Source organism: Lichenostomus cassidix, chromosome Z (genome assembly GCF_008360975.1).
Source record: "Lichenostomus cassidix isolate B80296 chromosome Z, HeHo_3.0, whole genome shotgun sequence".
Lineage (NCBI taxonomy): Eukaryota > Metazoa > Chordata > Aves > Passeriformes > Meliphagidae > Lichenostomus > Lichenostomus cassidix.
The window spans coordinates 27,857,450-27,872,512 of NC_139511.1; the positions used below are offsets into that span (position 1 = coordinate 27,857,450).

The window sequence follows — 15,063 nt, forward strand, 5'->3', positions numbered from 1 at the left end:
TCACCCACACGAGATCGTGCTGCTCTGACTTGCTGCTATTACTAGTATCCTCTACAGCTCTCATTTGCAGGCGTCTGAGTAGGAGTCCAGGGTGCATCATGTGGTCAAGTGAGCGCCCTGAAGTCAGTGACCATCCTCTGACTCTGGGAGATGTGCCAGTATGATGACTACTGTGCTTGGTCAGCTGGAATTCACCCTCTCACCCAGTTCTGCACCTTGCTGGAGCCACCAGGTGGGACACTCATAGCACCACACTGAACAACAAAGCCACTGCAGACAGATTTAATGTTGCAGCTGGAAATATTATTGAGGAGCATAGAGCAGCCATGCTCAGTCAGATGGATTGCATCCACTATTTTCTGTTCCAGAGGCAGCTGCTGTCATCAAAAGCTTTTTTCTCCTTAGAAAGTTCTCTCCTGGGCTGAAAAGTCCTAGCCTGGCTAGTTGCCCAGGATTGTCCAGGGCTTTTTTCCCCCTGTTTTCCTTTCCTGGACCCTTTCCACTTCTGTAGAGGAAGGGACACCTGTCCATGGCTGCTGCTCTTACACCACCTGCTCATTTTTCCCAGGGCTCTGTAAGCCTGTTTGTCCCCAAATAGCAAGGAAGAGGTGGTCTGGCTGTGTGCTACTCTCTGTGTTGCCAGTCCTTCAATACAGACCTTGTTGTCTCCCCTGCACCATAGGGAAGGGCTTTGGTAAGGTTACAAATCCCAAAATACATCCACGGTGAACAACACAAATGTGTCACACACACCTGTCCTGAGGTTTTCTGCTTCTGCTGCTGCTAAACCAGACAGAGGCAGCATTAATTTGGGCAGCTCTATCCCAGCTTTCTGCCAGGGGAAGGTTATGCCCAGCTTGGCGTGGTGCATAACTGGGGCCCATTCTCCCCTGGGGTGGGTGGGTGGGTGTCACCATCATCTCAGCCCCACGGCTCGAGATGCACAGGCAGATGGCTGCAGCCTGAGAGTGAGTGTGTGCTCTGTATGCCCTGAGAGCCATGACTATTTATGTGCAGAGGCTAGGAAAAAACAACACAGACGATCCAGAAGCTCTTCTGAAGAAGAAACCACATGCCTCCAGCACAAAGTGGAGTGTTTATTCAGAAACTGCAGAACCAAAGCACAGAGTAATAGGCCAGACCTGCAAGGTCAGAGCATGGGCAGCCACAGGACAGGGTCAGTGTTGACTTTACACACAGCAAATTCAGAGATACTGATCCTCCCCAGGGACTTGTGGATTTGCCTGTTTATTTCACATGGCTCAAAAGCAAGTGGCAGACCAAGGGAAGGGTGAAGGCAGTGATTTAACACTACCACAGACCTCAGGGCCTGTGGGAGACCAGCCTGGTGCAGAGAGCCTGACTCCAAAGCCTGGCAGATCTGTGTCTGGCAAGGTCAGGTGAGACTCAGGAGGCAACTGGTGGACACCAAGATGCCTGCAATGCTCTGATCTGTGCCAGAGAGTATGCACATGTATTTGCACTTTTGCATATGCTTTTGCCTATTCAGTTGATCCATCCATTTCTCATCTTTTCATGCTTCAGTCAAGGCAGGGAAGGAAAGGGATTATCTGCTTTCACAGGCAGCATGGTTTGTCACACAGAGCAGTGAGTAGTCCTGCTCCCAGAGCAGTGTGTTGCAACCAGGCATTTCCTCAAGTCACGTAGTGAAGAACAAGCCTGCAAGTTGCTTCTCTGTCATTGTCATGTGAGACAAAACTGGAAGAAGTTCCCTGACACTCTGCAAGGGTGGCAGGGGTGTAGCTCTCCCAGCTGCCCATGTTGATTGGGGCAGCATCTATGACTGCAGGGAGGGATATGTAAGTCTCTGGATATTGCTTTGCAGTAGCCTGGCCAGATATGGGGATCAAATACCCGTGAGGATCATGAAAACCTTTGATTCACACACAGATCCAAAGCCTGGTGTTGTGTCTACAGTGAAAGCAATCCTACCACTGGCAGGATCCAGCCCTAGGAGTGTTTGTGCCTTGGACAAAACTTTCCAAGGACATTTGGGTGTTGAAATCTGTGTGGGGGACTGGCACAGGGAGATGTACCCAAGGCTGGGGGTGTTTGCCTACTGAGCAGCTCTAATGGCATTTGGGGAGTGTGTGACACTGGAGATGCTTAGGTTGCTGAACACTCAGGAAACTGGATGCACCACTGAAAATGGCCCAGGGCTAGCTGAACTCAAATGTGAGAGAAAGGGGAGGGATGCAGCACTTGGCACACCGTAAAGTGTCCAGCTACTACAGTTCATGCAGCTGAGACTGGCCTGAATGTTTAACCTACTTGGAGAAATTCCTCTATAGCAAAGGGGGTGCAGCTCTAGCCACATCTGCAGGAGAGCTCTGATGGAGAAAAAGAGGTTGCTGCATTGCTGGTGCTTGTGGGACACAGTGTCCCTGGCACTGTGGGTGAGACTCTGACTCTCAGTCCCTCTACTTCAGAGCATAGACAACTCAAAAGCGGGCGGTGGGGCCTGTACTTTTCACACTGCTAACTATTACCAAAGTCTTCCTGGTCTTCCTGTGGGATACTAAAATCACTTCCTTGGCATTTAAAGTAATTTACACTCAAAAGAGAAGTCTCCTACAGAGATTTCCTTCCCAAGAGATGCAAGTGCAAGTACTGTAAGATTTTAAAGTCCAGCTATTCCATTAAACACCTCTGAAGAATCTGGGGGCACAATGGCTTCCTTTTACAAATGCTCCCTTCAAGACAGAAGACAGATGAAATGGAGAAACATTCACAGTACCAGCTCTGCAGTGTCTTGGCAATGTTTTGCTGAGTCAAGAGTCACTTATCAGCCCTCACCAGGCTTTAGAGTGACTGAGTAGATGGTAGGTGTGAGAAGATGAGTTAGGCACAGCCTGAGCATGCACCCAGTTCCCATGGAGCACCAAAAACAAACAGGGATTTCCACCCTTTCTTCCATGTTTCATACCACCTACAAGCAGTGCAGAATATAGAATCATAGAATCATTTAGGTTGAAAAAGACCCTTAAGACCATAAATCCAACCATTCATGTATGACCATGTGCAGCAGGAAACCATGTCCCTAAGCACACATCTTTTCATGTGTGCCTACGGGAACAGTGACTCCACCAGTGCCATGAGCAGCCTGACATCCAACCTAAACCTACCCCAGAGCAATTTGAGGTCGTTTCCCCTTGTCCTATTTCTTGTTACTTGGAAGAAGAGATGGACCCCCACCAGTCTACAATCTACTATGAGACAGCTGTAGATAATATGGTGTCCCCACGGCTTTCTTTTCTTCAAGCTACACCCTTGGGTCTCTCAGTCACTCCTCATAGGACTTGTTTTCTAGACCCTTTGCCAGCTTCTTTGCTCTTCTTTGAACACACTCCAAGCACCTCAATTTCTCCACCTGGGATGGGGGAACTCTGAATGAGCCTATAGACTGGGGAATGAGAGGCTGGAGAGCAGCTCATGGAAAAGGATCTGGGCCATGGCAAGCTGAATATGAGTCAGCAGTGCCCTGGCAGCCAGCAGGGTCACCCATGTCCTGGGGGGGCATCAGGCACAGCATCACCAGCCAGGCAAGGGAGGGGATTGTCCTGCTCTGCTCTGCACTACTGCAGCCTTACCTCCAGTGCTGGGGGCAATTTTGGGTGCCACAATATAACAAAGACATGAAGCTGTTAGAGAGCATCCAAAGGATGGCAACAAAGATGGTGAAGAGCCCTGAGATGAAGCCATATGAGGAGCGGCTGAGGTCACTTGGTCTGTTCAGCCTGGAGGAGACTGAAGGGAGACCTGACTGAAGTTACAAGTTCTTTGTGAAGGGAAGAGGAGGGACAGACACTGATCTCTTCACTGTGGTGACCAGTGACAGGACGTGAGGGAATGGCCTGAAGTTGAGTCAGGGAAGATTTAGGTTGGATATCAGGAGAAGGTTGGGCACTGGAACAAACTCCCCAGAGCAAGTGGTCACAGCACTAAGCCTGACAGAAGCTTAGTGCTGTTCAAGAAGCATTTGGGCAATGCACTCAGGCACACGGTGTGATTTTGAGGTGCTCTGTGCATGGACAGGAATTGTACTCAATCTTGCTGTGTACTTTTCAGCTCGGCGTATTCTGTGTTTCTGTGATAATGTGTTTTTTGTAGCGAGGGATACAAAACAAAAACAATGTTCAAGGTCTGATATGTTTCCCTCCTCCACAAGTAATGTTTTGCAGAGTAAAGTATACTGCCAGGATACAGTTTTCAGATGTCTGCATGACCAGGGTGTCTCTAGGGCTGTGCAGTGTCTCTCAGTGTTGGAACACAGACACCCTTGCCAGTTTGGGACACCTTGCCTTCATTTTTGACCGAACTACAAGAAACTGTTCTGTGAATGACTTGGTAGCTCCACATCTCCTTATGCCATCCATGTTCCTGGCCCACCCTCCCATATCAGGGCCTTCCCATATCTGCTCTGCTGCCACCACCCTGCTGCTTCTTTTGGGGCTGTTAGACCTACCCCACCTCTCTGGAGGTACCATGTAATCTGCAGTGGACACAGGGCAGGAGCCCTAGAGCAAAGTGGTAACTCAGGGGATAAGAAGAATGGTGGCAGAGATGACCATGGACCTCCAAAGTTAAGAAGTCCACACGTGTGAAGTTTAAGCTCTGGAGCTTCTAGGGACCTCAAGAGAGATCCTGCTGAGAGCAAAAATACACTAAAAATAACTGGCAAAGATTGGAGGCAGGCCAGATCTGCTAGTCCCTGAGGAGCTGCTTTGCCTCAGGGCTGGTCCTCAGACTGCCCAAGGAGGTGGGATCATCCCTACCACAAAGGGCAAGCAAGTTCCAGAGGACCTGGCGGTAGACATATTACCAAGTTCTTCTACCAACCTTTGAACCACTTTTGAATTCATGGGGGCAGGGAGGGAAGGAATTGGGGGCACTAACACCTCAGCAGTGCATAAGTAGTTGAGTGTCTCATGGAGAAAAGTGCTGATGGCAGCTGAGTGCACTGGAAACTTTCTACAGAGGTGTCTCTGGTCCATTAGAGTGTTATACACAACACAAGCTCGAGCTTTTCTGTGCTATCCTGGCATAAGAAACTATGAAGGCAGTTTTCAGGGGAGGGTAAGACTGTCTCCTCATCTCACATGCACTGATCTAGGGGTCTGGCCATTCCCAGAGAGCGAGGAACAGGCTCTCAGCATTGAAGCCATTGTACCAAGCAGCAGCTTCCCCTTTGCAGCAATACTGGCCCTGCAGATGGTCCTGCAGAGGCTGCATGAGCCTGCAGGCTGTGCAGGGCTGGTCTGAGAGGGGCCACCAGGAGCTAGGAACAGCCACTACAAGAAATCATCCTGTGGGAGCAAGGGAACATCTGTGTCTTCCCCATGGTTTCACTGGGGCTGCCCATGGCCATGCCCATGGCCATCCTGCTTTATGACTGAAGTGCTTTGTTCATAGTCCTGATCCACCAGCGACTGGACCAAAGGGTCTTTGGGAAGGCCTCAACATGCACAGACAGGCTGGCATGGATTGATTATTCTTTCTGTATTTCAGGAAGGTGGTACAGCTCTTGGACAGGTAACATGACTTTGGCAGTCTCCATCCTTAGGGGTTTCAGAAGAACATGAACACAGAACAAGAAGAAGTTTTGGAAGAACAAGAACACAGCCATCCTGACCTCATGAAGCAGCCAGTCCTGCTGTGAGGGGAGCTGGAGGTTGTCCCTTCCCACCAGCACTGCTAGGATCCTGTGCAAACACCTTCACACAGCATATGTCCCATTTCAGACCTCTCAAGGGGTCCTTAAAGACTAATAACACATCCCTGTATCTCACTCTGGAAAGGAGCAGTGAGGCAGTGCCACATCCTGCGCTGCTATGCAGCTTCTGTCCACTACAAAGGAGAGCTTTTGAGTTGCAGTTTAGCAGCAGTGAGTGTAAATTTCCCATCTGAAGTGGAATTATTTGCAGTATAGAAGCACTAACATGTTTTGCAATCCACACAGTAGATACTGGACAGAGACTCACACACCTTTGCACTCCGATAAGGAGAATATTATTACCCTCCTAGTGGCCTGGCCAGATAAGAGGTTTGGGGCGGGCAGTCTGCATTTTTTTCAAGCTGTCATTATGCTACACCAGTATCTCCAGATGCTATTTCCAGGGAACTAAGCTGCTTTCTAATTAAAACTGCGAAGAGCAATGGAGAGTTTAGGCGAAGACCGTGCTGCTTCGGACACTTCCCTGCCACCCTCTGCAGCCCTTGAGGAGTGTGCTTTGCCAGGTAATGATGAGAACATTCCTAACTTCAGTTTTTGGAGAGAGGAGAGAGTTATTTTTGTTACCAGTGTTTCTAAAAAAGGAATTACTAATTACTAGTTTATGCTTGGGGGTGGAGGATGCACATTTAACTGCAAATACATGTGTGTTTTTACATGTTATATTTCAGATCACAAAAGCAGAAGCATATGTAAAGGCTTTTCCACTAAAGTCCTCCAGAGAGCATCAGTAGATTGTATGTTTGCAGACTCACAGCACTGTCTCGTTTTCATAGCTTGATTTTTTTTCCTTTTCATTTCATTTCTGCATTTTTGTATCCTCTACTAAATATTTTTTTCATCAGGTTGCATAAGTTTTACTGTGATGTTTCCTGCTTAGTGCTGGCAGGTGGCAGACAACTTTTGAGCTGTTGTGGGAGTGCTTTTTTGAGCCAGTTAGAAGTGAATGAGGGGTGTTTTCTTAGAATGGACTGGGAAGGAGACTGATTGCAAGCAGCTAAAATTGCTTTTACACCTCACAAAGGTATTTTGAAAGGAAAAGTACCTTGGCTGCAGATGGGATGTGCAAGGGATTATGTACTTCAGTAGCTGAATTGAAGCCCTGTGCAGATCCTGCATCTGCAACTTGTAACCTCATCTTCCCAGGCAGTTTACTGCCTTTTTCTAAGTGGATAGCAGAATCATCTCCTGCTGGCTGAGTCCTGCTGTCTCTGTTACTCCTTCATGACAGAGAACAACCTCCCATGTGTCTTGGAGTATTCTCAACTTCCCTGGACAGGGTCCTGGGCAGTGTGATGCAACTTTAAAGCTGACTCTGCTTTGATGGGGACATTGGAATATAGACCAACATAAATGCATTTCAAGCTAAATTTCTATAATATTATTATTAATTATTAGAATTAATATTAATTATCAGTCCTATGTAAAAGTCTACTTTGGGTAGAGACTGGCTCCTGCTGTCAGTTTTGCATTATTCTGTCCTGGACTACAATTTTTCTTGCATTTAATAAACACCTGGGATAAAAGAGCTGTAATCCCAGCTCATTCTCAAAAGTCTTTCTCACCTTGCACTTCTCCCATCTGATCAAGGGAATGACAAAATGACATTTTTTCATTGATTTCACTACTTTAGTGTGAGCTGAGGCATTTTGTGAAAAGAGCTGGATCTCCTCCTTTCGAAGGAGCAGGTCATAGTTTTGCTTTTCCATTGTGTGTTTTGTTAAAACTATGAAAATCTGCTCTTTTGTCATCTCTTCAGTGTACATTTGGGAAGAATTCCCTCTCCCTCAAGGCCTCAGAGCAGTGGCATTTCTCCTGAACAATGCCCTTTGTCTCATGGGATTGGATCTCATGCTACTTGACTTGAGACAAGTTTTTACTATCACAGCTTAGAGTCTAAGCTAGAAGTCATCAGGGATTGCTGTCTTTTAGGACAAAGACATGGAGAAGTGAAGTTCAGACCATTTGCCAGGCTGGTCTTTGCCTCAGGAAGCCATTTGGAGCCCTTTGTAAACAGTGAAATGGGCACTGCTTAACATGGCTGAGGAAGGCATGTCACAGGGTGACTGGGATCTGGGGAGTGTTCCTCTCTGCTGGTGGCTGAAGGCAGCCTGCACATCCTGCCCAAATAATAAAGCCAGCATTGGAGCTTTCTCACATCAGTTAGTCTTTCTTCAGCCCTGCCATGGTCTTCCTCACAGCTTCAGACCAGCCTGGGGCTGTTTGGTGTTTGGGACCAATCTTCTCAGCCGCAGCAGTGTGTACTAGCCCTGTCTTGGTCTCTGGTTGGATCATCATCCCCCCACAAGGTCTCAGCCTAATGCATGATCATCATGTAGGGTAAGGCTGTGTCCTGTGGCTCATCCTTGCCCCCACAGGGCTGCTCCTGTGTGGAGGACTGTCTGTTCTGTGGGACAAGGCTTCCTGCTTGGCTGTTAGATAAACATCCTAATTTCAGCAGAAGCCAGTTCCAGCTCTCAGGGAAAAAGGGTAACAACAGAGCAAACATGAAGAATTACCTTGCAGTCTGTACTGATGTTTGACCAAAGGCACCAGGCCTCAGGTGCCTACAGCAGGGGAGTAGGTTGGACAAGGGTCACCCCAAGGAATTGCAACTGGAAATTTAGAGTGATTGTCAGGATAGGAGTGTGTGAGTTTTGGGTGCTGTGTCATCACGTCTTACCCACTGAGGCTTCACAGGAAGTACAGCACTCAAGTGGTTTCATACCAAGACCCATTTGGTGACAAAAAAAAATCATGTCCTCTTGTATCAGTGCTCTAGTACCAGGCACAGATGGATCAAATTGTCCCTTGACCAGAATGCCATGGTAGCACTCACTTTATCCTTTCAGATGTTATCATAACCCATCGTCTGAGAGACCGGGAGTTGCTCAGGAAAAGAAAAGCAGAAGCCCTGGAGAAAGATTCAGCTCAGTGGGTTCTGAGGTAAATCTTGCTTTTTTTGTGAAACTGCTTTTGTGGTGCACTGTGGCTGAGCTCAGGCATGGCCCAGCCCCTCCATCTTCACCCAAGGAGAGAGCTGTCAGTCTTCAGTGGGGAAAGGTGACCTGCAGCCAGCAGCTGCTCAAGGTAAGGGGGGCAGAGATGGATGAGGGGGTGGCAAGCAAACCTCAGCCATAGTGTGGGGCTGAGGAAAAATGTGTTGCCCAAGCTCTTGCCCACTGGTGCAGCTGCAGAAGGCTGTAATGCAGGGCTCAGGAGGGGAGCTGCAGAGAGGCAGCTTCTGCCGGGATGAACTGGGTCACAATCACCACAGGGGACCCAGCAAAGCAGCCTTAGGGCAGAAGGGAAAGTCCTTTGCCCTATTCCCAAGTCATCACTCCTGTGAAATCCCCTGGCAGAGACTACAAGAACAGCCAGCAAAGGAGAGCCAGGAGAGCCAGAAGAGCCAAAAGAGGACGGGGCCATCAGGTGGTGGTGAAGGCTGCCGTGGAGCCAGAGCCAGTGGAAGACCCCCAGCCTGACTCCCAGACTGACTCCCAGCCTGACTCCCAGGAGAAGGCTGAGCCAGTGCCCTCTGAGCCAGCACTGCCTGAACCAGAGCAAGTGGAGCAGCCGCCTGTGCTGGCTGTCCAGAATGCAGTCAGTGGGATGCTACCGGCGGCAGTGGAAGGGGAGCTGGCAGCCGGGAGCTCGGACCCTGCTGGTGAGTTGCCGCAGAGCTGCTGGCCCCGTGGTGGCTCAGGGGGAAGTGCAGTGCTGCCTCTCAAGGACGGTCGGCCAAGGGTGCCCACCTTATCAACAACGATCCCACAGCGTCCCCAGGGCATGTGTCCCTTCCCCACAAAACCTGGGTAGCTGAGAAAGGGCGGGGGGATGGTGGGGCTGTGGGGACAGACATCCCTCTCCAAGTCACAGGGAGAGTTAACAAGTCCACTATTTTCAGTACAGTTATTGGGATGGGGTTATGGATCTTGGTCCTTAACAACTCCTTGTCCTAAGAACACTGTGGCTCTGCCAAGAGCCACGTTAGTGCAGAGGAATATCTCTGTCAAGATCTCTTCTCTGTGGAGAGAAGATGTGGTTTTTTGGGGTCAGAGCTGGTCACGGGAGCCAAAGTCCAGACATGCTGTGTCCACAGTCCATCCAGTTTCAGGACTGACATTGGGATGGTGGGAGAGAAAATGAGCACTGGGGCAAGAGGTGGGTGTCTGAAGGTGACTACACCTTTGAAATCTGCCAGGACTGAGGCATGGAGGGCATTAAGCTGGTCTGAATGGCAGGCTGGTGTCTGGGCTGAGAAAAGCCATTAACAGCTATTGCAGCAGGAGTTGCTCCCAGATCTGGCATGGCAAGAGTAGAGCACCTTCACTTTAGCAGTCAGGAGGTCAAGCATGCAAGTTGCTTCAAAACCAGGAAAACTTAGGGTCTGCTTCAGAAGATGTGAGAATCCTCTGACCCTCAGTTGCTGCATTTCCTGCAATGTGCAATGGGGAAGAAAAGGCCTCTTGCTCCAAGGCATGCAGTGCACTTCATGCATCCTGGGCTCTGGGACTGCCTGGGGCACACCACACCAGTCCAGCTTCCAGCCCTGACAATTTGAAATGGGCAACCATCAGGGTTGTGTTTATTGCCTCTGGCTTTAAACTCACCAGGGCTTTCTTTACCTTCTCTAACTCTCCCCTACAACTGGGACTGCCCTTGAAAAGCAGGCAGTCGTCCAGATCTACCCAATATCTTCTCCAGGCAAATGCAGGAGACTGGCCATGGGGACTTTAGCGTGGGACAGAGGGGTATGAGAACCTCCCAATATGAAATGATCTGTCTCTTACATGCCATACAGGTGAAGAGGATGTGCTGAACCCAGCAGGAGCAGATATACTAGAAGAGTTGAATACTCCTCTGGAATATGACCACCAGGATAACGAATTCAACACACATGTTCTGTTTTAACTTTCTGATTGATTGATTTGGGGATATTTTTCTTTTTGACTTCTGCCTCACAAACTTGATAAGTATTGCACAAGTGATCTTGAGCCACTGCTTTCTTGGGAGTAACAAAGCCTGTACTCTCCTTGTCACTCTGCTTTCTATGCTTCTTTCAGGCTAGAGAGGCAGCCCCTAGGGAGCTGCCCATGGCTTAAGAGCCCCCTGCTCTCTCTGCAAACACGCTGCTTTACTTGGGCCCATGGAAGGCTTCACGGTGCTCTGCCACACTACAGTTCAAGCGTACATTCCAGCATCCATCTGTGTTTCTGAAAGGTATTATTTGTGTAAATATGAGTGGCATTGCAAAGCTGACACCCACCATGATTTTTAGCTGGCTGGAGCAGCCCGAGCTTGGGCTTTTCACTGCATCCCATAAACCCTACCGCCCTTTGCACTGTTATTTTGAATCTGAAAGTTTTTCTCATAGCCTGTTTTGCTCTGCAATAAACAGCTTGCTTTCCTAAAGCTGGAAATATTTTTTGTTTTCAGTTTCTGGGCAGCTTCACTCCTACCTTGTTGAGCCACCATGTAAGACAAACAAAAGATGTTTGAAAACAGCTAAGTGTGTTGGGCTGAAACTTGGCTGAATCGTACACTTTTGTCAGGAAAATGCCTTTTTGGGCAAAGACAGGAGACACTCTGCACAGCCATTGTGTTCCTTGCTCCCCTGTCTTCACATAGGATTTCTCCTTAAGCTGGGAGGTAAGGGGCACCCTGTCTCTCTCCCCATGTTTTGGGTGTTGTGGTCCTTGTTCCTGTGCATGGCAAGGGGAGTGGCTTTCTTACATTCCTGTGATATCCTGACACAGAGGATTCTTCTCCTCTTGAGGAGGAGTGGAGGTCATATTGACATTATCTGACTTACCAAGTGCCTGTCTCCCAAAGCACAAAGCTGGCCAGGCCCTGAGGTCACCCTTGATTTGGGGTACTTTTTCATGGCTTTGGACATGTTGCTGCTGCTGTCCCAGAGCCCTCCAGGCTCTGTGTCACAGCATCTGTGGCACCTCACCAGTGACACCAGTAACAGTCTCTCCAGTGACAGGATGGACACCCTTGACATCCCACCCCTGCTCTGGCGCTAGGGATGTCACATGAGGGGCAAGTGCTTGCCAGCTCTTAGCACAGCTGCCCCACACTGAAATGCTGGGGTGACCTGTAGAGATAAACTGCCAGAAGCTCTAAAGCACCTGGTGGGTGTCAAAGCAGAAAGCATTCAGCAGCACCATACCCAAGCAAATGCAGCCCACTCCCCAAGTGCAGATCCTGGAGGGGTGGGTTTCCCCACACAGGTATCCTGACACTGTTTTGGTCTCCACAGACATATCAGCTAACTCAAGGTTTTGCTTTCCCCTTGAGTTGCTGATACCAGTGCCAGCAGAACAAGAACTCTCAGCTTCTGCCATGAACCACTCAGACCTCACCCATAACCTCAAATACCTAAGGTACAACTGGAGGGCCTTGTGGAAGCCCAGCACGGAGCTTCTAGCTGGGAGGTTTGCTCCTCCTAGACCAAGGCACTGGGGAGGGCAGATGAGGCTGCACTGGCCTGAAGTGGTGCCAGAGGCCAGAGGTCATGTTATGGTTGAGCACCATCACAACAGTTGTGCTGGTGCTGCTGGGGTCCTCCTGCAGGTGTGGTGCAACACCATGTCACAGGAATGCTGCGCTGTGGCTGCTGCCAGGCAGGCCAGGAGACCCTTCCACCTGGAGGAGCCCAACATGTGCCATGGCAGGGACCAGCTGGAGCTAGTTCCCAGCTCTCCAATCCTCTGTAGTACTGACAGGGAGGGGGAATCAGCCATGCTGCCCATGCCACATCTGCAGATATTTAGACTCTCCTGGTTTCCAGAACCCTTTAGGTTTTGGGGAGAAGAAACTTCTGGGAGGCTTTAGATTCATGTTACAGCTCACATCAATCAAGGAAGCCACAAAACAACCACATTCCACCTTCTCCAGTGTGAAGTGGAGCTGTGGGAGGTGGTGACAGCCTGGCAGAGTGAGGTGTCCATGAACACGGACAACACTCTCTGCTGGAACACACGTGGGCAGCAGTGATAATCCTTGCACTGGAAGGGCTAGGGGAGCTCCCCGAGGGCAGAGGTGTGCAGGAACCAGAGCAAGCACCTCTGTCCATCTCTGTGGGGATGCCTTTGGCAGCTATGAAGTCCTGGAGTCATCCCAGGTACAGCACACTCTCTCTTAGAACTGCTCTTACTCTGTCTTCTTTGGCAGACAGCAAGAAAGGTGTGCCGGCAAACAACAAATCTTATCGCAAACTAAACAAGGGAAAGATAAAGCCTTTCTAATCGACACTTTAACTTGCCATGCACTGTTTCTTCCTCTGATGAGAGGACAGATAAGAGAGCTCTTGCTTATACAGACGGGGTTCAGGTGTGGAGCTGGATTTGTGGTGCTCCATGTGTATTCCTGAGATAGGTTCTGCTGCCTGAATGGAGCTGTGGACAGGCTGCTGTTTTCCAGGTGCAGCAAATCACGTTCTCCCTCTCTTCCCTCATTCCCTAGTCCAAGACAGATGTCTTCACCTAGACCCATTGACAGAGAGTCCAATAAAGCAAATTTTCACCCTCTGGAATGACAACTATGGTCTGGGTCTGACATGAAGGGGAAGTCTGGGGGAGGCCAGACCTTTAACTGACTGCAGCCTCCTTGACAGCAAAGACGAGGATACAAGGCAAGGAAATGGCTTCTGAGCTATGGGGCCAGCACAGAGAGCCAGGTAAGTGCCTGACACAGTGATCCTTGTGGTGCTGTATGCTGCCTGAGGCTCCTCCAGGATGCTCTGACCTGAGACACACAGACCAAGGCATGTTGTGGTACACAGTGGACACAACCACTGTGGGTGTCTCCTCACCAGAGAGATTCAGCAGGATCGTGGTTAACACCAACTGGACTGGACTGACCGTGCTCCTGTGAGCTTTTCTCAGGGCCTCAGGTCCTCTCCCCATATCCTGCAGAGCATGGGAAGCCACCCTGAGTGCTGACAACCATGACATGACAGCTAAGGAGAGGAAACCGAACATCATACCGATTACCTTTCAATATCCTTTCAGGAAACATGCTTCCAGCTCTGTGGGAGAAGGGAAGTTTTTTAGTTTGTCCACCCTGGCTTCCCACTTCTCAAATTGCTCTTATGATACAGGGTCCCCCACATCTGCAGAAAGTCAGGGGTGATTTGTGGCAGGCTGTTGCTCATCAGTGATGTTTTGAACCAGAAAGGTCTTCCAGTCCTTAGCAGAACTGAAGTCATAGCTGAACCTCAGCAGAAAGAAGTGGGCAAGCAACTTAGAGCAAGAGGCCACCACAGGCCAATGAAAGCCATTCCAACCCATAAGTGCCTGGTCTCACAGAGATAAGAAAAATTTGCTGATTAATTTACTAATATTGACTTTAAGCTGTAAATCCTGGAGACTGCAAATACCCACTCCCTCTTTTGCCACCACTTCCTGCTCAGAGCTTGTTAGCTCTACTCCTTCCCATCCTGTGTTCCCCATTTAAATAAATACCTCTATAATGCTGCCAGGGTTGCCACAGACCAAAGCTGTGTATCCAGCTAGGCTCATCGGTGCTCCACCACATGGCCTGACTTGTTTCACCAGGAAATCATGTAACTGTAGAAAATGTTAATCAAGGAGAGACTCCTGGAGGTCTTAAATCCACCTCCTCAGAGCATGGCTAACTCTGACCAGACTGCTTTGGGCTGTCTCCAACCAAGTGTTGACCTTCTCCAAGACATGAACTCATTCCTCTCTTGTCCCCATCCCATGCCCAACTTTCAAGGAAAGAATATTTTTGCTTACATCTCACCAAGCTTTCCCTCAGCACAGCTTTAGCTCCTTGCCTCTTGCTCTGTCTTGGTGCACTTCAGAGTAGACCCCAGCTTGCTTTCTTTCTTCCACCTTTCAGACTGCAAGTTAGACTCCATGCTCACCTGCTCCCCAGGAGAACAACCCTGATTCCTTCAGCCTGTCCTATGCACCAGCTCCCTGCCTTGACGGCCTCAGCTGAGCTCCAATATAAGAATTACTTTCTTGCACTGGGTTACCCTAACTGGATCCAGTATTCCTTCCAGGTGTGGGCTCTCATAAGGCAGGGGGAATGGCCAGTCATCTAAGCCCACCGGCTGAAATTCAGTCCATCCAGATGGACTTGGGGTGTTGAGCATGAACTGTGCCTGTGACTCGCTCAGACAGCTTGAGGATTTTCACTCAGACACTTGAGGATTTTCACTCAGGACACAGAAAACACAAAGGAACCAGGATAGATTCTGTGGTAAACAGCGTGATCTGAGCTTTGCAGACATAATAATGATCCTTTTTACAACGCTCTCCTCTACAGAACAT

General features: G+C 49.3%; 1 protein-coding gene across 1 annotated transcript; it reads left to right on the forward strand.

The window, feature by feature from the left end:
* Positions 1 to 6,055: 6,055 nt before the first annotated feature.
* Positions 6,056 to 11,167, forward strand: HEMGN (hemogen). The gene is made up of 4 exons (XM_085042681.1): positions 6,056 to 6,258; positions 8,605 to 8,698; positions 9,115 to 9,419; positions 10,557 to 11,167. The coding sequence occupies exons 1-4, from the start codon at positions 6,177 to 6,179 to the stop codon at positions 10,664 to 10,666; spliced, it is 591 nt and encodes a 196-aa protein (XP_084898807.1). The 5' UTR covers positions 6,056 to 6,176; the 3' UTR covers positions 10,667 to 11,167.
* Positions 11,168 to 15,063: the final 3,896 nt, after the last annotated feature.

Bases quoted from the DNA above. Each gene is read 5' to 3' on its own strand.
- HEMGN (XM_085042681.1), top strand. From the start codon at position 6,177: ATGGAGAGTTTAGGCGAAGACCGTGCTGCTTCGGACACTTCCCTGCCA. The intron at 6,259-8,604 runs GTAATGATGAGA...TTATCCTTTCAG, and splicing joins TGAGGAGTGTGCTTTGCCAG to ATGTTATCATAACCCATCGT. The intron at 9,420-10,556 runs GTGAGTTGCCGC...CATGCCATACAG, and splicing joins CGGGAGCTCGGACCCTGCTG to GTGAAGAGGATGTGCTGAAC.